At 39.4% G+C, this 23,612-nt stretch overlaps 1 protein-coding gene across 5 annotated transcripts; it reads right to left on the bottom strand.

The window, feature by feature from the left end:
- On the bottom strand, positions 1-23,220 carry sec16a (SEC16 homolog A, endoplasmic reticulum export factor). Of its 5 annotated transcripts, none has more exons than XM_058757578.1 (32): positions 23,089-23,220; positions 17,762-20,693; positions 16,271-16,404; positions 15,513-15,557; positions 15,322-15,416; positions 15,108-15,225; positions 14,836-15,025; positions 14,596-14,764; positions 13,500-13,642; positions 13,169-13,230; positions 12,916-13,054; positions 12,566-12,805; positions 10,813-10,910; positions 10,642-10,723; positions 10,436-10,553; positions 10,240-10,351; positions 10,003-10,108; positions 8,444-8,584; positions 8,247-8,360; positions 7,170-7,344; positions 6,685-7,088; positions 5,676-5,723; positions 4,978-5,139; positions 4,801-4,881; positions 4,650-4,706; positions 4,443-4,563; positions 4,149-4,289; positions 3,986-4,074; positions 2,982-3,035; positions 2,530-2,589; positions 2,067-2,144; positions 1-1,015 (listed from the first exon to the last, which is right to left on the bottom strand). In XM_058757578.1, the coding sequence occupies exons 2-32, from the start codon at positions 20,642-20,644 to the stop codon at positions 950-952; spliced, it is 6,525 nt and encodes a 2,174-aa protein (XP_058613561.1). In that variant the 5' UTR covers positions 20,645-20,693; positions 23,089-23,220; the 3' UTR covers positions 1-949. The 5 variants fall into 5 exon arrangements, with proteins under 5 accessions (XP_058613561.1, XP_058613562.1, XP_058613565.1 ...); XM_058757579.1 differs by having other exon boundaries at positions 14,836-15,022; XM_058757582.1 differs by lacking the exon at positions 2,530-2,589.
- Between the last annotated feature and the right edge of the window lie 392 nt (positions 23,221-23,612).

The raw sequence follows: 23,612 nt of genomic DNA, 5'->3' as shown, positions 1-23,612 counted from the left end.
TTAAAGAGCTCAAAAATATCTTTATTATCACTTTATCAAGAATTGTACAGTCAATTTCTAAACACATTGGAAAAGTCCGAGCTTCCTTCAAACAGAGCTGACCTTTGGAATTACAAAACCCCGCTGTTACCATGGGAACAAGAACCCCGGAACGAGCAAAGGAAAAATGGCGTGTGATTAAGAGACATGAAGACGACCGATCAGAGAGCGAGATGAAGCCAGGAAAATAATAAATGATATTTGAGCAACGAGCAAAACACGCACAATGATCACAGGATTTTGGTAAATCATATAAATGTATGATTCTTTGCTACTGGCAAAATGAAGGATTCGTTCAGGAGACGGTAAAAGAGATGGGTTTGTTTAGTACGCTGTGACGACGTGTACACAAACTCACTCTGATGTACGGATCCTGTCCGGCGACGGCGTTTCGACCGGAAGCTTAATAAATATCTAAAACATTCTGGTACGCTGCACTGTTCCCATGAAAACAGGCCAGACCGCCCTCTAACTCATGCATTGGCTGGAGTCCATCAGCAAGACACGCCCACATTTCATCCCCACTCACGCACACAAACACACTCGCACTCACCCTGCTGAAATGAGCAGACTACTAAAGGAAATCAAACTACACAGGGCTAAAATTTGACATATTGCACTTATATTCACACTGCTCACGTTGAGGAAGCGCCGCGTACAAACGCAGAACAAGAGTTAGACTAATGGGTATGATGAGTCTAGAAGGAGAAACAGAGGATGACCGAGTCCGATCTGTCCTGTTCCTTTCCGTTCTGATCCGTTCGGGAAAACCATGATTATGACAGCGACGACAATGTTATTCGGGAGGCTGAGGGCCGCATGCCAGCGCTTCCAGGAGTCCAGGCAGGAACCAAACTTCAGTCCAATCTGGTCTAGAACCACAGCTTGATCTACAACTACAGCGATACTCTTATTTCAGTGTTGGGTATCCTCTCTGTCCCAGACGACCAGATCGAGCGCGGCTTGTGGGAACAGACTGGAAAAGACAGAGAAAGACATTTACATGTCAGCTTCGAAGGCAAAACCACCGTTTTTTCATGCATTGGTTCAGACTAGCGGAAAGAAAACATCCAAAATATACATCACATGTTTATTTTATTGCACTTTATCTATTTGCATCTGCATATTTCATTTACAATACAAATAAATGAGTTTGGAGAAATATCCACTTTAATAACACTTTTAGTACAGAGTTTTATTCCTATAATTCAATAAGTTTAATCATTTAAAACATTTAATAAAATGTAATATAAATTTAAAAAATTAAACCTGGTTTTATCCAATGTCCAGAAGTATTTTCTGGAAATGTATGCAATTTAGTGCATCATTTACACATTTAACCATATCTTTTAATACAAAACAATTGTCTTAAATGTACTGTGGGACATGTGGTGGTATCTATTCCTTTTTTTATTACTATTATTTTTTTAAATTGTATTCACCAGTAAATATGGCCATTTATCATTTGTTATAATGGTACAGATATCATCCTTCATGCTCATTTAGTGTATCACCTGATTATTTTTAACTAGATTTTTTTAACTACTTTAAATTTCCTACATTAAACATTTTAATGTATTTGGCACAGTTATTTTAGAATTATTAAAATACTATTAATAATTTGAATTATCTTTTATATTTTCACTTTTCATTTAATTTAAATTTAATAGTTTGTTTTAATAAATTTAAGTGCTTTGCCATTTTTTTTATTCTATCTTTTGAATTATAAATTATATTTATAATTGTTTTAGTTTAGGTTTTAGTCACTTTTATGTGTTTTTTTTGCTAAATATTTCTATTTAGATTCCACTTATTTTTATTTCAGTTTTAATTTTAGTAATTTTAGTACTTCAAATTAAACATTTTATTTCAGTTAGTTGCTAAAACAACATGTCTAATTTTCATTTTTAATCAAAAATTTCTATTTTACTTCAGTTCAGCTTTCTTTTAATTAACAAAAATGATTTTGTAATAGTTCTAGTTAGCAATAACACTGAATCACCTTAAATGTTCCTTGAGACTCTTACCTGTGCAAACTGGGAGGGGTTATAAAAGGTCACACCTCCTGCAGGCGGAGCTCCTTGCATTGGCGGCTGAATGGGAACCTATGAGAACACATTTGTGATTACTATTTGGACAGGAAAGCAACATCACCATCCATCTCCATGGATACAGACAGCCATGCCCACTGAAAGTCATGATTAGCATGCAGCACGTGATTGGTTAATATGGCGTGCACCAAAAGGGGGCGGAGCCTCGATCTTCAGCACGCCTCTGAAATCCAAGAGCCCTTCCTATTAGCCGGTTACTCAGTCAGGGCTGCTGGTGTCATGCTGGAGGTGTGGCTACAAGTGTTTGATGTTAGAAGCGTGCAGACAGCATGTGTGAATGTGTTTTACTATGCAGCATTAGAAAGCACTGTTGTTTTATTATTGTAGTGTCTGGAAAAGGTGTGTGTGTGGGTTTCAGATAAGAACCAGCTGAAAGTACCTGATTTAAATGCTGACTCACTTCTCGAGATAGAGAACTCATTGAGCTAGAACGTGACAGCTAGAACAGCAGGAATAAACGAAACAAACAAACAAAAACACCACAAACCCGAATTAATCCCATGCAGCGCCATCTTAAATCACACATCTCTTGTCAATCATTAACATATGATTACATCACGCCTCAGCAGCGTGTAGTCCTTAACATGTGCTCTCACTCTCAAACACGCTCGCACACACTCATGCTCTTTGTGTGATCATAGTCAAAGCTCATAATCATAGAGTTAGAGATGCAAGTTACAATGTGTGTGTGTTTCAGAGGTAGTAAGTGTACATGTGAGCATATGTGTGGTTATAATAGTGTTATTCTGCATTCATGGGTGAAGGAGCCGGGCGTGACAGGATGAAGCAGCTTTAAAGGAGAAGTGATAAGGTATTAAAGGAGGATCTGACCTCTCCAGACTGCGTCCCCTCTGGGCCGGGAGGCAAAGCATTCGGATTAAACATCTAGATGGAAAACACATTCATTATTGCAGATGTGAAAGTGAAGTGACATACGGCCAAGTATGGTGACCCATACTCGGAATTTGTGCTCTGCATTTAACCCATCCAACGTGCACACACACAGCAGTGAGCGCCCGGGGAGCAGTTGGGGGTTCGGTGCCTTGCTCAAGTAATGAATAATTAATAGAGTAATGAGAATAATAAATAATTATAATAATAAACTACATTAAATCCTCATTAATCACTTTTTTTCACTGCCATAATACATCCAGGCATACTGTACTTAAATAAATGAATCAATTAATAATACATTGTTAAGAACCAAATGCTAGAGAAAGAAAAACAAAGTGGCTGAGATTAGTAAATTAAAAATGAAAAAAACAACAAGAAAGCCAAATGCAAGAAAAAAAAAAAAGAAGCAAACTTCCTCTGGCGAGTAAACAAACTAAAATAAATAAATGTAAAAAAATTAAATCTGCCTCTAGACAGTAAAAAATAAACAAATGAATGAATGAATATAATATAATATAAAAATGCAAGAAAAAAAATTGCTGTGGTGAGCAAATAAAACAAAAATAATAATAAAAATAAAATATAAAATGTCAAGAAACATGCAAGAAAAAAATTAAATAAAAATCAGGCTCTGATGATTTAAAAAATAAAAATAAAAATAACGAATAAATATAAACAAACAAATGTGCAAAGCAATATGAGCAGATCAAAAACATACAAAATGTTAACAGAAGAAAAGCTCAGATAAAGGCATGTGTTCTCTAACAACGTTTACCATCAGACATTTAGCTGGGAAGTACCAAAAATCTTTTCCACTATTAAAAAAGGCGATGTTTCACTGAGACTCAAACCGCTTTGTGCAAGGAAAAATTAGCTGAACAATTCCAGTTGTGAGACAAAAGTATATTCTGAACACTGTGTGTTATATTGATAGTGTGTACCTGTGGCACTGTGGCACTAGTCTGCTCTGTGTTTTCTCCACTGGCGTCTGGTACACTTCCCTCCATCGGCTGCTGCTGCTCATCTGGGGCTGAAAACAGCAGTGTTAGACTTCACACAGACATACACTGATATACAGAAACACACTGACGTACACATGCACACCTGCAGCTGGTGTAAAGAGGTTGGCTGGCATGGCCATGGGTGCGAGAGGAGCAAACAGATCAGCAGGAGGCGGTACCGCAGCGGCCGGTTTAGATCCTCCACGACCGGGATTCAACACGTCCACATAACGGCTCTTAGTGCCTGAAACACACACACACAGTTTTAGTTAAAAACAACACTGCAGCAATGACTGTTTTATTTCAGAGGAAATACCTGTTTATAATTTAACTAGAGGATGAATGTATGGACCGATTTCTCACTAAGAAGTAATTAGGAAGAGAAAAGGTGACCCACCTGCTCTCCTGGAGAACATATTCACAGGTGGCCCCCCTGCTGGACCACCCATTCCTGGGGGCCCCATCCCGCCCATTGGAGCTCTGGGGAAGCCGGTGGGTGGAGGAGGAGGGGGTTTGCTCTGAAACGCATACAAATACCATCATTCACAACGATACATGCACAATACAATACAGCATTTGAAATGCATGAATTCCTATGCTGTACCTCTTCCTCTGGCTCATCCAGGTTCACCCATTTCTGCTGCTTTTCATCCCACACAATCTGAAAAATCAAAGTATTCTCTTAATCAATGCTACAAAGCAAGACAAGCCGATCATGAGAGAGAGCGGGATGTTGTTTGGAAGTAGGTGCCTACAGATTTGTTCTTGTCGTCTGGCAGATGTGCTTCGTTCTTTCGTTTTGGATACAGCCAGGTCAGCCAGCCGCCACTCGCTCCCTGATGAAGAATGAAATGCAACATTCGTTTCAATTGCAAAAGATTTTCTAGTGCATGTCCAGTGGGTCGCTGTATGTGTTTATTGTGAGTATGTACTTTTTTGGGAGAGTCTTTCTTGGTCTTCTTGGGTTCATCCTGGGGTGGAGCCTCTGGGATAGGAGGGGGAGGTGGAGAGCCCTGATTGACTAGAGAACTGCTGCGCTCTCGTCCAGAATGATTGGACGATTCTGATGCTGTGCGAGACCGCCGACCTGATATCTGCAAATCAAGACAAAATTTGACTTATGTTTAAAAATATATGGTTGGTACATTTTTAAATAATTTTCGAAAGTCTCTTCTATTCACCAAGGCTACATTTATTTGATCAAATATATAGTAAAAACAGTAATATTGTGAAGTATTATTAAAACTTAAAATAACTGCTGTATTTGAACATATTCTAAAATGTAATTTATTTCTGTGATCAAAGCTGAATTTTCAGCATCATTACTCCAGTCTTCAGTGTCACATGATCCTTCAGAAATCATTCTAATATACTGATTTGCTGCTCAAGAAACATTTCTGATTCTGATGTTGAAAACAGTTGTGCAGATTCAAATTTTGTGTGTAAAGTTCAAAAGAATAGCATTTATCATGAATAGAAATCTTTTGTAACATCATAAAGGTCTTTACTTTAATTTTGCATTAATTTGATGCACCCTTGCTAAATGTAAGTATTAATTTACAATAAAAGAACTCCTTGTATCTTTAAACAGTACTGTGTGTGTGTGTGTGTATGTATGCATAGACTGTACCAGTTGCACTGACGACTGTGAAGTGGTTCGTGATCTTCTGCCTGGGCCCTTGAACAAGAGGAATCGGTTTAATACATTTCATAGAATATACTGTAAGTGTTATATTCCAAAAAAATTATAATATTTAACATAATATATTCTTTGTAGGGATGCAATGATTAACCGCAAGCCGGTTGAAAATCTATTAAAATATGTGACGATTCAAATCGGTTGAAATGCTAAACAAATCGTGATTCAGTTAGGGGTAGGAGTTTATATGAATGTATGTCTGAGGGGAACTTAGTGTCTTTAGAAAAGTTTAGATGGTATTTTTTCTTTTCATCTTGCCACTGTATAATGCATATTAAAGTTCATAAGTGCAGGGCTGCTTTGTTTACAGCGGAAACCATGGAAACGCTTTAAGTGCCACCTGCTGGCAGAGAATGAATCTGCGTCTCATTCAGCTCGTCTGCTGTTTCTGTTTCATGCAGATAGTGTTTATGTATAGTTTCACAAAACTGAAGTCAGCCCATTCTGTTTTTGCTTCAATCTAATATTGTAAACAATTCAATCTAATATTGTAAACCAACAAAAGAGCAATAATATGCAAGTGCTATATTAGTATATTATTATAGTGTTATATTTTAATTTCACAAAGAAACTTGCAGCATTTTGTCCAAGCAATAATAACAGGACACATTTCATTTATAATTTGTCTTAAATCTCATTTTGTTAAAAAAAATAATCGTGAATCGAATCGAATCATGAGTTGAGTGAATCATTACATCCCTAATTCTTTGTATGGGTAATACAATGTAATGCATTTTAAAAGCAATATAACCCAACACTGGTGGCGGCAGTAACAAAACCCAATAAAATGCAAAACTAACATAACTTATGAGTTATATTCCATTAAAAGTAATGATGCTACATTTTATGCACCAATGTAAGGCATTACTTTTAAAAGTAGTAACAGCCGCTGTTGTTAGACTAAACAGTGATACTGCGTTTCTAGCTTTTTCTAACTCACCATGCGTGCCATTTCATCATAGAAGTCCTTCCCTTGTGGAGGAGGGGCGGTGAACGTGGGAGACGACTGGGGGTACTGCTGAGGAAAGGAAGGGCTGGAGCCATGTTCAGCCCCAGGCATTGGAGGGGGCATCTGTGGTGGCATTCCTGGTGGCATCTGTGGAGGCATTTCTGTAGAGCTGTACGTCGGAAATTGTGGGGGCATTTGCTGGGGTATTTGCTGCGGTAGTTGTTGGGGTATTTGGGGTGGCATGGGCATGTATTGCTCATGCATTTCAGGTTGGAACGGTGTCGCAAAGTTTGGCTGTGGTGGCCCCGGGGCCACTGGGTAGAATGAAAAGTTTTCACCCGGAGGCGGGGCCTGATGCAGAGGGACCGCCCCATCCTGCAGAATAGTGGGAGGAGCTAAAGGAGATCATAAAATGGTGAATGATTACAGAATCAAAATGGATTCTTTTTCAGTTCACGTTTTATGAAGGGACGTACCTGGTGGCATGAGTTGAACACCAGCTGGGGGCAAAAGAGAGGTCATGAGAGGATTGTGGGGATCAGGATTCAGAGTCGAGGGGTCAGGTGGGCTGCACTGGTCTTCTGAACTGGGTGTGCTGCAGTGATAAAGCTGTGGGGTGCTGCGATCCGCGCGAAAGGTGATCGCACCATCCTACACGGGACAACATGCACGTGAACACAGTCTAATGTGAACTTACACAGATATATGTGCATTATTTCTCTGAACAATTATTTAGATGGGGGGGGGGAAATGCAAGAGATTTTTTTTTTTCATAAAAATTGTGACTAATTTAAAACGTGATTTAAAAAAAGAAAAAGAAAAAGATCTCCAGGTTTGCTGTGTTTTTATGCAGGACTGTACAATTTGGCATAAAACTCAATAATGTATCAATATAATTATAAAAATAATAATAATTATTGTTAAGATGATGATGATGATTATTATTATTAATTTGTTACATTTTATTTATTTAATAATAAGACATATTACAGACTTATTGTTGATTTGGGTAAAATATACATATATTTTTGTTTCTGTTAGAAATCTTTACATTTCCTGTATAAAATTTAAAATGTGATTTTTTTAAGAGCTCAAGGTTTATGACACTTTTTTGCAGGACTGCACAATTTGGTCAAAAATGGTGCAATTATGCATCAATATAATTAATAATAATAAAAATTATGATGATTTTCCTATTAAATTGTAAAAAATGTGTTTACTATTGTAATACTATTTCACTGTAACATAGAGCATTTAATAATAAATGAACATGTAAATGTACAGTGCCATGCATCACTCTGAAATGTACATATTTATTTAAATAAATTAAAGCCTTAGGGATTTCATAATCCCACTAATTCACATTGTGATTTTTGATTTTTTTTAATAATCAGCCCATTTATTAATTTAATCAGTCCAATCATTTGGCATCACGCCATGAATCGAAAAGTACATGATTAATTTAATGGTGCTACACAGGAACAGAGCAATGCGTGTAAATAACATGCGTCACTGGCATGATGACCTACGGATAAAAGAAAACAGACACGCACCTTGATCTGTCCATCAAGTTGTCTGAGATGCAGTAACCAATCAGGCTCTATAAACAACTCCTGCTCTGGTCTCTCCTTCAGCTGAGGGTCAAAAAACCTCAACCTCAGAGACATCTGTAATCAAACACGAGAAGAAGGATTAGTCAGAAATGTAAACTCAAAAGGCAGAATCCTCTGATGCGTGTTAATTTGTGTACCTGTATGAGCTGACTGATGAACACAGCTGAGTAGTACTCAGGTAAGCTCAGCAGGGTGCGTGAGATGACCTCACAGTAATGGAAGGCCTGAGCACAGAGTCCCGCCTCCGCCAGTCGACACGCGTAAATGAACTTGAACACCTGTATAGGTCAAAAGGTAAAGGTCATGACCTTCCTGGATTTGTGTGGATTATACAGATTAGGGCTGCACAGCATTGGAAAACCAACTCAAATTTCATTTTTTTTTGCACCAATACTATTATACTGTAAAATAAGTCAAGTATTTAATAAAGATAATAGAAATAATTAAAGAGCAACTGTAAAATAACAGTACTAATATTTACATATTAACTTCTTAATTTTCATTTGCATCAAGTTTTCATTTTGGTATTTGTCTGCAAATAAATATATGCACTAGGGGTGGGCGCTATACCGGTATTAACGGTATCATGTTGTGCTATGATATGGATTTTGCTATACTGTAGATACCGTTACATATTCATGGAAAAAGATTTTTTCCCCCGCAGTCATTACTGCTTCATCAGAGAGAGAGAGAGATGCCCTGCTTGATCGGACATAAATCAGAACCGGATAGTTTTTGCTCCAAACACACGATCGGCTTTTCGGAACTGCACACAAACTGGATTACAATAATTTCCCAAAATGTAAACTGTGTGGTAATATTATTAAGTCTGTAAACAGCCGTTAACACAGGACAGAGACGCAGAACAAGCACACAAAGAGAGAAAATACTGTAGCAGGCGGGACAAGATCACTGTTCACAATGCTCGAAATAAGAAAAATATAAATAATGAATTGGGGGTAAATATGAATGAGTATTCTGAAGAGGGTACCTTTAGAGGGCATTTTCTTTTTCTCTTACCTCTGTGTTCATAAGCACAGCGCAGAGCAGCTTTATATACAGTGTGTTATGTAGCATAATTTCACGCATCTATTTTTGCCTTAGATCTTGAAATCATGTTTTTTTTTTCGTTATATAAGGTTAAAATACATATTTTGCCTGTAATTTAACTAAGGTCTACTAAAATGTGATTCCAATTTTTTTCTTCTCATATCGCGATGTAATATCGATATCGTCTGGACAGTGGAAAATATTGTGATATGAATTTTAGCTCATATCGCCCACCCCTAATATGCACTGCTGGTTTCAGAGTGAAGCTTGGCACTGTGTTCATTTATAGACGTCCAGCTCACGATATGATCTTCTGGCTTCTTAAATCAGCTCGATTCACAGTAAATGAACCAAGACGCTATAAGGCGCTGAAACAGAGGATCATGAGCTTTAAATAAACGCAGCGTGGCACTTCCCTCTGAAACATGCAATGCATATATTCATTTAATTATCGCAGCTATCACAATTTGTCTATTGCATTGAGCCGTATCGCAATATCGATTTTTGTTTTGATATACTGTACAGCCCTAGTACAGATAGACCTAACTACCCTAATCATAAAGAGCATCTATAATAGTCAGCCACTAACTAGTTGGTTGTGAAAACATCCCTAGTAGAGTGACTACATGTTATGTGTTTGTCTCACCTGGAAGTTTGGCAGAGAGAGAGGCTGAGAGCCAAGAGACTGAGCGTATTCATACGATTCTGTGCGCTGAATCGCCTCTGACGAGCAGAACTTCAAAAATGGCAAGCTGGGAGAGAGACGGAGTGAATAGGTGTTAGTGCAAACAAATGCCAAGTGCATTTGCACATTTTATGTCCTTGATGTGTACAGTTGTGTGTATACATATCTCTAATCAACTATATATATGTTATTACACACCTGTGATTGGAGCTGATAAGGACCATCTTGGTGCTTTTCTTGGTGTAAACACCAAAACCCACCTGAGCCATCAGGTAACAGAAATGGGCTGCATCTACCAGACCTTTAGATGCTGTAAAACACAGAATAGTCTTGACTACAGATCCAGTGCTGCATCTATAACATGTGTGTATACTTTGCATCTACGTTTATGTACCTAAAGTGTCCCCCATGGTGGAAATGGTGCGGGTGTCAAGATCCAGAGTGTGTGTGAGGTTGGACAGCACCATGGCCAGGTGAGGTCGCCAATCGCCCCATTTCTCATCTCCGCAACACTGTCGGAGAAAAAGATGATGTATATGAAGATAGGCATTGCATAAATTACTATTTTAACACATCTAACACACACAAACTCTCTCATACAGTAGCAGCAGCCGGCATTCGTCCTGACATGAGCTGGTACACCGTCTGAAGAGGGTCGTTAATAGGCAGGCTGTTGGCAAATCTGAAAAGGACAAATATTAACACAATTTAGCCCTATTTGTTGCTTTGAAAGCATGGAGCCATAGGCCATTTTAAGTAGATGTGGTTTACCTGGTCATTACACGGGCGTGTGTTCTGTTGTCCATCTTACTGGCCAATAACAGCGCATGACCCCACAGGCCATTCTTCATAGCAGCCTCCAGAGCGTCCTAATAAACATACACAAACTTCTCAAATTGTCTTTCCACTGCTAAAATATATGGTTTTGTCAGTCAGAAAAAAACACAATTTACATCCATATAAAACAGTATGCAGGCATGTGATCAGCTAAGGACCAAAAATAAATAAATTTCCTTTCCCCATTCAATATGCAGAAACTGAAAGCATAACGAAACCGCGCTACTCGATTGAACTGTGCAGCGCTTGTGTGTAGAGCCTGGTTTATACTCGCCGCATCAGCAGGAGCGCGCGACAAAAACGACACGAATATTGAGGAAACGATGGATGGTTTTCAAGCTAAAGTAAAGTAGGCTAAAAGACCGCTTCTTAAACCAGAGAAGGTCAACATGTATTCTTGTGGGAAAAAAACATGCAAGCACTGTCACGGACAGCAAGTTTAGTTTTACTTTTCTTTTTGTTTTCATTTTGAAAAGCTTGATATCTTTGCTGTTTACCTCACGTTACACTATGGAAATTTATTTTTTTAATTGATTCCTCAGTGTTTGCTAAACATTCTTTAATTTATTAGTCGGTATATAATACAGCATGTGGTGTATGCCATGCCTCATCTTATTTGTTTTTGTTAATAAACGTTTTGTAAGCTAGTTTGTCATTGTATCTTACTGTTATATTGTTGTTGTGCTTATTAAGAATAACAATGAATCCATCTTTTGTTTTAGTCTTAAAAAGTAAAAGGTGTGTAGATGTAGCAAATCAGACAATTATATTTTCTTGTAAAACGTGACAAGATTTCGAATTTGACAGTGAAAGCACCCGAAGCCTGGCTTATATCATAGCAAAAGAGGAACTCCTGTTCACAAAATTCAAATAAAAAAAATTACACTATGAAAAAGAACGGGCTGAATGTTAACCACTTTCATTTTCATATAACAATAAACTATGATAAAAGTTCATCAGCATGCATTGATTAATCCCATGTTGTAGCACAAAAAAAACAAAAAACAAAATTTGCGACCAAATCATGTGCACGTACGACCAACTGAGAAAGTTAATCGCAAAAGAGCGACCAGTGGGAAGAATGAGTCTGGATCCCTGATATGGCTATAGAATAATAATAATTCTGTTATTATATATTATTCAAACTATTTGTATTTATTTAAATTACAAAAATTAAACAAGTTAAAGAAATATTACTATTGCAAAAAACTTTTACTGTACAATGAAAAGTACATATAATATCAACAATAATGATTATTATTACTTTTATTATTATTACTCAAAATAATATTAAATATTATATTTTATATAATATTTTCATAATACTGATAATAATTCTCATAATGTACTGTAAAAATAGCATTTAATAATATTAATAATTATTATTATTAACTATTACTATTATTTAAAATATTGTGTTTATTATTATTAACTAATGTACTATAAAACAAACATATTATTATTAGTTTTTTTTAAATAATAATTTTATTTCACAGAACATCGAATGACTTGCCCAACTGCAATTAGCTACAACCACAAACTTCCATAATCTTAAATGAATAAATGAGGATATTCAACCAGTAACAATATGATCAGGACTTCATGTTATCCATTGGAACCGATTGGATCATAAAAAGTGGTCTCTATATGGCTGAATGGGGTAATAAAGTCATGCAGTTTGTCTTGCCTTCTTGCGGCCGAAGAGTAGAAGTTCTCTGAAACGCTCTGTTTCCTTGCCAACATTCTCTGGCACGCCCATGAAAGTGTCTGATAGAAGGGATATTGGCCCCGCCTCTTCCTCCTCAGCACGCTCTATTGCTTCGTTGTTGAAGTCGATGAGATTAGCCTCATTGGGTGATTTTCCGGGCAACCAGACAGAGCGATGCTCCTTTAGCAACAGGTCAGCGATGTCTGTGCCCACTACCGTCTAAAACAAAGACGAAAAACTATTCAGTATACTTTAACTAATTGCTATCGAACAAGCAACCAAACACAATACACACTCTTAGTTATGGTTAGGGCTGCACAAACACGCACCCCATTCTGGCGACACAGCAGCACAATGAACTCCCAGATGAGGTAGGCGGAGTCTTTGTCAATGAGGTCATCATTTCGCAAACACTCTTGGGCTTTGTTCTGAGCAAATTTTATGACATCCACCTTATGAGTCTCCTCTCTGTGGACGTAAACATGAGATGATGACTGGATTGTTAGACTGTGTACGTGGCTCTAACAGTGTCAGAGAATACACATATACGTCTTTACTCAGTAAATAAAGGATGACTCTTACTTGACGAGCGGGCCAGGGAATGAACGCATTTCTGACTGCTCTGGAGAATCCTGCAGAATCGTCTGGAATGACATCACAGCCAAGATATCAGACGCAAATAATGTAGTTGAGCAATTATCATGGAGCTATTTATAACCAAGTCACAAAAACAAAACAAAACAAAACTGCACAGTTGAGGATCAAGGGGAAGTTCAAAGGTTAAACAAATTAACATGTAATTGCAAGGTAACTCAATCAGCTGCAAAGTCCTATTTTAATTTTATTATTTTAAAGGTGATGACCTGCAGTTGATTTATATATCAGGATATTTGCACTCTGACTCAATTGTTACCTCCATACTGTGGATTTCCACAAGTGTAGGCTGACCAGCAGAGGGCAGGTTGGGTTGGACAAGGATCAGCTGACCAGCCGGACCAAACCGAGCACAGCGATGAGGAACAGAAAACTTCTCTGGGGTCAACGGCCTTGGAGGAGCTGAGAAAGACGCAAAGAAAGATGGTTCATGATAATTTTACTTCCGCAAAAAGTCAGGAAGCTCTTTTTAATGCATGTGCAATAAGTATAAAATTGATGCTTTAAGTATTTTAATGCTACAGAGAATGCCGGGAAACACTATTGTGAACAAAAACCTTTAAAAAAAATTAATTACTGAAAAATATATTAACTGAAATAAAACAAAATATTAAAAATACATATATTTTATTTTAGCTAGCTGCCAAGACATTTCTCCTTTTCATTTAGTTTTTCTTTAAGTACTACAATAACTCAACTAAAACTAATTATATGTATTTAAACTAGTGCTGTCAAACAATTAATCGCGATTAATCACATCCAAAATAAAAGTTTTTGTTTACATTATATATGTATGTGTACTGTGTATATTTATATAAATACACACACATACAGTATATATTTTGAATATATTTGTATTGAATATATTCATATTCTTATATTTTATATTATATATAATTATATAAACATAACATATCTTAAATATATACATGCATGCATGTATTTGTATTTATATATACATAATTATACACAGTAAACAATTATATAAATATACACAGTACACATACATATATAATGTAAACAAAAACTTTTATTTTGGATGTGATTAATCATTTGACAGCACTAATTTAAACTATATAGATATATAAAACTAATAAAAATGACAAAAACACACAAAAATTACCAAAACTAACTAAAAACAAAACAAAAACAACAACAACAATAATAATAATAATATTAATATATAAAATTAAAAATAGTAGATAAATTATACTAAAAAAACACTGTCACTCAATAAACCTGATAGTATTTTGTGGAAGTTTATAATGAAAACAGAGAAGGCTGTGGCTAAAAAGAAAATCCCAACATAAAGCACAATGTCCACCATAATGTTGCACTTAATGTGTAATACTTACGCTGCTCTGGAGCAGTCCAGGTGTTGTCGGTAGAATAAGGAAGCTGACTGTAATCTACAGTATCAGAAGGGTTAGGATACTGGCTGTAGGTGTAATCCGCTGGAAGAGTCGTCCCAGTGGCATCATAGGCTGCACTGACTAAATCTGGTTGACTTCTATACACCTGACTCTGTATAAAGAAGAAATTTGTTATACACATTGCACAGACACATACACTGGCACAATAAGATCTACACAGACCTGTTGTGAGCGTGAGCTGAAGCTACTGCGTCGACTGTGTGATGAATGCACACTGTGTGCTGACTGTTCACTGTGAACCGAACGGCGGTCAAAATCGTCAACGTACGGGTCACGTCTGCGGCACTCATCATCAAAGCTGGAGTCATAACCAGGGTAATACCGCCATGGGTCATCATAGCCCTCTCTTCTGCTAGCAACCATTATCATGAAAACTCAGTTAGACAGGTGTCAGCATGTACAAAAACACTGACTGCACAAGTGTATGTGTGTACCTGTTTTGATATTGTTGGTTGTAGTAGGCATCTCCATAGTACCAGCCATACGTTTGATCGTAGTAGGCTCTGTAGCGTGGATCATAAGCAGCATTTGGATCATACCACCTGCTCCTATCTGAATACACACAAACACACACTCATAAGTAAAAAGCAGAAACTACATTTAACCCTTGGGTGCATAGAGATAAAGTGTCTGTAGTGCTGTCTTTACCTCCATAGGCATCATACTGTCTCTTATAGTAGTTTGCATAGTAGTCATCATAGGCACTACGGCTGGATCTAGAAATGTCTTCTTGATACCCCTGTCTAAGATCAAAAATAAAAAAAAAGTTAAAAACAAAAGTACAAAATGTGCAGTCTAAGGATGCTTATAAACTAGGGCTTTTGGTGTAAAACACTTACATTGGATTCTGGGTTTGACTGAAACATTGGTCTACAGCTGAAGTGCTGTAATCAGGCATTTGTGCATGTTACGGCATGGTGTAAAATCAAAAATTCTAGTGGTAAACAGTTGCTTCTAGCAAGTTATGGTATGCAAGCTCAATACGGTTTGGAACCAAATGTGCAATTTGAACAGAGAATCAGGGATAGAAACTCAAGCAACAGAGTTAGCAATAGAGCAAGCAATAGAGACCAATGGCGCTTTTCCACTGCATGGTGCGGCACAGTACGGTTCAGTACAGCTCACTTTTGAGGGTTTTTCCACTGGGTACAGTACCTGGTACTTTTTTTTTTAGTACCACCTCGGCCGAGGTTCCAAGCGAACCATACCGTTACCAAAACGTGACATGTAAACTTGCGGCATTGAACTTGCGGCACGGGACAACAGACCCGCTAGATTTAAATCAGCACAGCCAGCGAAGGATCGAACGCAACTGTTATGAATGAGCACACCTTTCTTTTAACAACCAAAAAAATGGCTGTTTCGTTGTCTGTAGAGGAAGTACAGATGTTCTTCTCGTTGATAGCCGAGGAGCGGATCCAGCGAGAGCTTGATAGAGCGACGCGGAATTAAAAAGTTTTTCAGTTCACTAAACTGCAGTGGAAATGCAAACCGAGCCGAACTGAGCTGTGCTGGGCCGAGTCATACCACGCAGTGGAAAAGCGCCATAAGTGTGAAAACAGGTTCAAAGTGTCAGAAAGAGTGTGAATGACCTGACCTGGAATTGGGTCTGTCTGAGTATTGGCTGGTTCTAGAACTTGGCCTCTCTGGTTGACGTTCAGCCTCCCGGTAGCCAGGATTTTGACCATCATACCAGCCGTATCGAGGATCTCCTCTACGGTATGGATCATCCTACAAAATTGAAACAAAGAAAAATATGAATATTTTACTAAGTCATGTTTTAAGTCTAGCATTTAGAGGCTTTGTTAGGTGGAAACTAGGGATGTGCGGGTCTAGTCGACTAGTCGATTAAACTGTACAGCTCCTACTAGTTTAAACTGATAACAATGGTCGATTACACAAGAGGAAAAAAAAATGATTTTATCATTCAAATTACCATCATTTTAACGTTACATTTAAAACATAATATAATAAAACTTTTGAAAAAGAATACATATCAAAATATTTAATTATATAAATATTTTTAAACTACATTTTTACCTCAGACCTCGCATACGTTCTCTTCATGTCAGTTGCGGCGAGCTCGAAATGACCACGCGAAAGCCAAGCAAGGTGTGGGATTATTTTGAATTAGAAGGAAATGGAAAAGTTGTGTGTAAACTGTGTAATGTCAAATTGGCTTACAATAACTCTACTGGAGCGATGCGTAATCATATTCAATATAGGCACATATGCGTTAGCTTGGAGGCTAGCCAAACCCAGCAAATGTCAATCATTTCATACACTACAATCCGCCGCTGCGGTTCGCGATCCCATCCGCGCCGTCTATTCCTCTAAACGAAGACCCACTTCGGTGGTGGTGCGGGATTTCCAGGCTCTTTTTGAAACTGTCTGCTTGCTTGTAGTTATCTCTCTGCGTGCCTGTGACTTCAGTTCCTGCCAAGCGCATTTTTTTTTTTCAAGTGCAGAATTGCCTCTAGTCCCGTCACCAGACCATGTTAACATGTTAAATTCACTGAACAAATGCACATGGTCTGAGTAAGTAAAACGAGCATTGTTTTGTTTTTAGACAATGTAGACAACATGAAGTACATTTTTAAAAGCCGTTTTAATGCTATTCCTTGATAAACTTTCCTATTGATTGTTTTAATATGTTGGCTAACGATATATGGAAATGAAGAATTCTGTCAGTCTATTGATTGATTTTCCATTTCTGCATTGCTCCAGCCGATCTGAATAAATAAGCTATGCACTGGTTTATGTTAGTGTATGCTCTTCTTTTCTTTCTGTTTAACGACCGCCTAAAATGAAATTATGATAATGGGAGGCAAGCATATGGCATAATTGTGACCTATTTTTTTAGCAGAATTCATTGAGAGATTTGACAGTGTGATTCAAAGATGAAGTATTTAAAGTGTAGGCTGTTACAAAGACACACGCACAGTTTTTTTCTTTTGCCATTTTTTGGGGGTTTCTAGCTTTTAAACTAATCGACTAGTCGGATACAAAACTTCCATTTAAACGACAGTCAAATTAGTCGTAGCGCACATCCCTAGTGGAAACACACTAGATCATTACATCACTGCACCTGATAGTAGCTTTGAGTTCTAGGATCCATAGGGTACTGGGGTGGATACGGCGGTCTTCCATTCTGGTACTCAGGGTAGGGTCCCGGGTAGTACCCTGCATAACCTGGACCAGGTGGCATCGCAGGAGGAGCACCATGGCCTGACTGACTGCCTAGAGATGAAGGAGGTCTTTGGGGTTCTTGAAGTGGCTGGGGGGCAGAGTTCCCAGACTGGGGTGGGTAAGAAGGTGGTGGGGCAGATCCAGGAGGGGCACCACGCTGAGTTGGAGGGGCCTGTGGAGGAGGCTGGTGTTGAGCTGGAGGTGGATGGGCAGAGTGGGAGGTGTGAGTCGGATCATTGTTGGGTTGGTTGCTGGAGGGTCGTGGGGGGTTAGAGATCTGCTGAAGGGGCAGAGCCTCGCTGTCAGACTGCCCACCCTGCTGTGCATCTTTGGTGACCTGCAGGTAAAAGCCGGGTGTGTTATTCACCAAGCCCGCAGGATGGGCAGACTGAGAGACAGCAGGGACTGTCACCTGATTCATGGACTGTGGTTGATGCATAGAAAAATCAAGCAGCTCATAATTTGAAGATTCATTGTGACTGGTGGCAGGGGCAGAAGTCTGAGCTTGAGAAACATAAGGCGGAAGAGACTGGCTGTCACCTCTAAGAGACTGAGCCCTTGAGAGAACGGGTCGGGGTGCTTGAACAGAGGGCTGAGCATCGTTTGCCTCTCGTGCTAGATTCAAGATACCTTGAGTAGAAGAAGTGCTGAAGTTTACTGGTGTCTGAGAGAAAAGAGACTGTGGCTGATTCGTTGGAGGGGAATTCTGAGGCATTTGATTGGTCACAGAAGACTGAGAGGGTGGGTGCACAGGAGTTGCTGTCTCTTGAGGACTTGTCTGATTGGAGGGTTGTGAGAGGTTTTGAGAGGAAACCAAACTGGAAGGTGGCGCAATCAACACAGACGGATTTAGGGGCTCTATGGGAGGCGAGGCCACCAGCAAGGAGGCATATCCCAAACTTGCCTGAGGTGTGGAGTCTGGGGGAATTTCCAGGTTTTCCGAAGGTGGCTGTGGATCTGGCTTCGCTGGATGCAAATCAAGAGGGCCATCCTCCGGTGGCTGGATGACTTCAGAGGGATGTGCTGGAACAAATGTTGCAGCCAGAGAGGGTGCTGCAGGGGCTAACAGTATGTTAGCACCTAGACTGGCAGTGTCATTTTGAGCCCAGAGTGTAGTAGCGGGACTCTCAATGGGGCGTCGTGCTCCCTGAGCTCGAGATGAGGGTCGGCGTTCTGGTAAGTAAATGGTCTCCAAGTTGTCTGGGGGTTGTTCTAGGTTGCCAGGCTGCATGTCACGTCCACCCTTTTCCATGACCATGCGTGCACGATCAACCTCAACAGGTCGAACTCCTACACCATGCGAGCGGACAGGCTCAAAGGAAGAATTTGCACTCGCTTGGAACACACCAACTGGTTTAGGTGGGCTAGGAGTTGGGAAAGTAGGACTCGCCTCTGCAGCTGGGTTGGAGTCTATCTGTTCAAAGTATCCACCAGTGGAGGGATGCAAAGGAGGGTGATCTGGTGGGCGGGGACTTTCCTGTTGGATAAATGTTCCCACAACACCTTGCTGTCGCCGAGGGATGTGGCTGCTGCTGTGAGGACCGTGTCCACTGCTGTGACTGACGTTACTATAGCTGGATGAAACACTTGCAGAGCGGGCAAGACGAGGACCAGTGTCAGGTGTCTCCAAATTAGGCCCCCCCTCAAAGGCATAGCTTGGAGGAGCCTCACTAGGCAGCACTTCCAGGTTTGGAACACATTCCTGATTCTCCACAGAATCACACGGTCCTGGCCCAGCTCGAATGTTACCAGTGTCATTCAAATATGGACCAGAGAACTCAGTCGTCGAATGGATAGGGTGATGAATCCCATTTACACGTCCCTCCCCTGACAGAGTTTCTTTATTTTCAACATCATTGCCCCGAAAGAACATTGAGAGCGTTCCGGAATCACTGGGAACTTCAGAGTAGGAGACAGGACAGGCACGCTGAAACGGATCCTGTGGGTTTTGATTGAACCATGGCTCTGAGGGTCCACCTGACTGACTGAAGTAATTCTGAGCCGGGAAGTGGGAGTTTTGCTGCGGAGTTGCAGCAGCCCCAGTCACATGTGGTTGAGCTGACTGACTTTGATTCTGAGATTGTGCCACTGGTGGAGCTGTGTGGGGAGAGGGCACAGGAGGTGGGGCTTGAGCTTGAAAAGGCTGAGATGGGAGATCACTAGTTGGCTGAAAGTAGTTTTGAACAGAGGGTGGGCGGCTTCCATGGTCAGGCACCCAGTGAGAAGGTAGAGGAGGTGTTGGCTGGGAATGAAAAGGAGTCTGGGATTGAACTGGAGGTGTTGGGCCAGTGGAGGGTGGATGTGATGAACTAGAGCTGAAGGAAGGAGCAGGGTTAGGCAATTGTGCTATGTAGGGCATTGGTTCTTGGGAATTAAAGTATCCTGGTTCTGCAGGTAGAGGATTAGAGCTTGGTGCGGGCCCTGGGGGAACAGGTTGTGGTGTAAAAATTCTTGGTGGTGGGCCAGGAGAGGCTGCCTGCGCTGCTCCTGGTGGTGGCCCTTGTGGTGGTGTCATCGGGTTAAACCCGGGAAGGGGAGGACCTTGCATAGGAAGTGGGTTGATGTTTGTGGGTGGAGCTTGGCTGCCCCCTGCCATGGGCGAAAAACTTTGTCTTCCAAAGGCAAAAGGATCAGTCACTGGCTGCGTGGGCGGGGCAGCCGGTGTCATAGCAGCTGCAGCCCCATGCTTGTGAGGTCTGGTTCTTCTGAAGGCATTGGGTCCACCGGAGGGAGGCGGAGGTCCACTAGCTCCAGGAGGAGCTGTCCGAGGAGGGGGCTGCATCGTTTACACTCACAGGTTTCCAAAGTGTTTACACTTACTGGAGATCTCCCTATAGTTGAAAAACAGATTTGTGTCATAGCTTGGTGCAAAGATTGTATGGTTTTACCACAGGGTTTGCCTGTTATCAACATGCATCATGTGAACACACATCCAAAGTTCAGTTAATACTGCTAATAGCTGCTCAGCTAAAATAACAATGACCATTCTGCTTTAAACATCATATGGTGAGAGTGTCAACAAGGGCAACGTGGCACCTCTATAAAAGTACACACAAACGTATCACTAGCAGATACAGAGTGCCTCACCCATTCATGAACAAGACATGCAGCTGTTTTATAAAATCTGATCATTTGTGAAAGTAGCATCAATTTTGATTTCATTTTGAAGTTAAAACCAAGTTTCTGCTCTTGAACAAACATTATCACACCATCTGAGATTCGTAAGCTTTATGATGAGCAGGTGTGAAGACAGCAGTACTCCACTATGTTGGCATATGAACAGTCACCACGATGAGAAACCTGATATTAGACACTGCAAGCCGTGTGTTAGAAATGTGCATTAAGTTACACTGAACTTTGAAACTGGTCAGACATTTTTTAAAGCAGGGGGCCTCACCTCTACAAGTGCAGACACAGACACAGATTCTGATTATGAAAATACACTGTTTATCATTAAACAACAATGTTCACAGTCACACCAACTGTGACTAAAACAACACCACTGTGACAAATACAGCATTGGTCAAACATTTGGACACATTTTACAGAATATAATTAAGTTTTAATATAAAATAATTTCCCATGATGTTTAAACCTTTTGATTCAAAAGCTTATGCTTAAATGCTTGAAGTTAAATTTTCTAGACAAACATACACTGCTGTACTATAAAAGTTTGGTGTGAGTAAGATTATTTTTTGAAAGATAACACTAGTGATTAATACTTATTCAGCAAGGATGCACTGATCATAAGTGTTAAAAAATATCAAATATTTTTTAACAAAATATCAAATAAATGCTGGTCTTTTGGACCTTCTCTTCATAAAATAATACTAATACTACTACTACTAATAATAATAATATTGGCGCACGACTGATTTTAACATTAATAAGAATAAATGCTTCCTAAGCATCAAATCAGCATATTAGAATGATTTCTGAAGGATCATGTGACACTGAAGACTGAAGTAATGATGCAGAAAACTCAGCTTTGCCATTACTGGAATAATTTACATTTGAAAATAGAATCAAATAGAAAATAATTATTTCATATTGTAATCATTTCACATTACTACTGTTTTTATTGTTGTTTTGATCATTTCAATGCCCCAAACTGTCGAATGGCAGTGTAACTGCATTTAATCATTATTTTTTTTAGAAAGCTCTTTGCAGAGCTGTGATCTAGACAAAGGATGGCAACTTTGAAGAAGCTCAAATATACGGTGGTTTTTAACATTATGCTGGTCACCTATAATTCACATACTTTCATTTGTGTCATTTCAGTCTTGAGCTAAATTGAGGGAAATAGAAACAATCAAGAATGAGTAGGTGTCCAAACAGATTATCTACATCCACAGTGATCTTGTCTCTACTTACACTTTTAGCCATTTTGGATCAGAAAACACACAGATATAACTCTGCATTTAAACCGATTGGAAACAATACTGCGGCCAGACAGAAAGCACATAATGGAATTTCTGGAGGCCAAGGGCTGATAATTCAGTTGAGGTGCCTTATAACAGTCTAAGTGTGTTACCACACAGTGGGTTACTTTTCTTAGTCACGTACAGGACGTTTTGTGTTGTCTGCAGAGATTTTGATGACAGATAACACTCTCAATTTGTAGCTAAAAACATTATATTAAGCAACTTTTTAAAATAAAAAATATGCAAGATGCATATATAGTAAGAATGTTACAATATACTGTATTATATCCGGCTCCAAGGCGGACACGCATAGCGCCCCTTACTGGATTTGACCCACTGATGTCACATCCTGGTCTTTAATTCCTCTCTTTAACTACATCAGCAAATGTACTTACAAGATGTTTTGTACCGATGTATTGAAAATACACAAAAATAATGTAATGCTGCTAATGTGGATCATGGTGCTTAGTGCACAAAGCTGTCAAAACAAAACGTACACACTAAATAAACTTACAGCAGTGTAAATCAAGCAGGAAAAGGGCAGAAAAGCAGTAGCTAAACCACAACATAACTAATCAATGAAGCCTGCAAATTTAACTACACACCTGGACAGTAGAATTTAGAAATGTCACGAGAAGAAACACAAAGGAATCAACATAAGAAATGTAAATAGAGGATGCGAGGAATTACAGGTGACAGCTGACTGGGCCACTAGCCGTTAGCATGCTAAAAACTACAGTTAATCTTTCGAACCACAGAATTGTCCGACCCAAAACATACTGCTCCATAAGGGATCTCTTACCCGTTATCTTCCAGTCTAGATGCCCAGATTCAAACAAGACTCGATACGAGAGCGGCTGGAGTTGAGTTTCTCAGAAAAGTGCAGGACACCGCGGCTGACACTTGTCCGCCATCTTGGCCGAGCGCGTCCTGCTTGGCGACGTGTACATGTGACGTCACAGACATTTCCCGTTTGGCCCCGCCCCATAAAAGACAAAAAATAAACATAAAATATTACATTAGCATCACAATCTACCCAGTGTGAGCTTTTCGTTAAAATATAATATTAATATAATTACTGTAATTTATACTGTATTTTACGTTTACTGCATTGTTATAAAATCAAATGCTGGCCTGACTGGCTTGCAGCTAAATGACGCCCTCTGTTGATCTCGGAGTGTATTTAAATAATTCAATGTTATGCACATAAAGAACCGTGAGCAAGCGGTCCACGGTTTATTCTCTCAGATTTGGAACTAATTTGGCATATTTCTCTAAAATAAGTTTTCATACTTTAATATAATGGTTATAATATACTGGGTAAAT

Source organism: Onychostoma macrolepis, chromosome 21 (genome assembly GCF_012432095.1).
Source record: "Onychostoma macrolepis isolate SWU-2019 chromosome 21, ASM1243209v1, whole genome shotgun sequence".
In the NCBI taxonomy this organism is placed as follows: Eukaryota; Metazoa; Chordata; class Actinopteri; order Cypriniformes; family Cyprinidae; genus Onychostoma; species Onychostoma macrolepis.
Note: the sequence above shows the minus strand (reverse complement) of the source record. Positions and strands in the feature narration are given on the sequence as shown.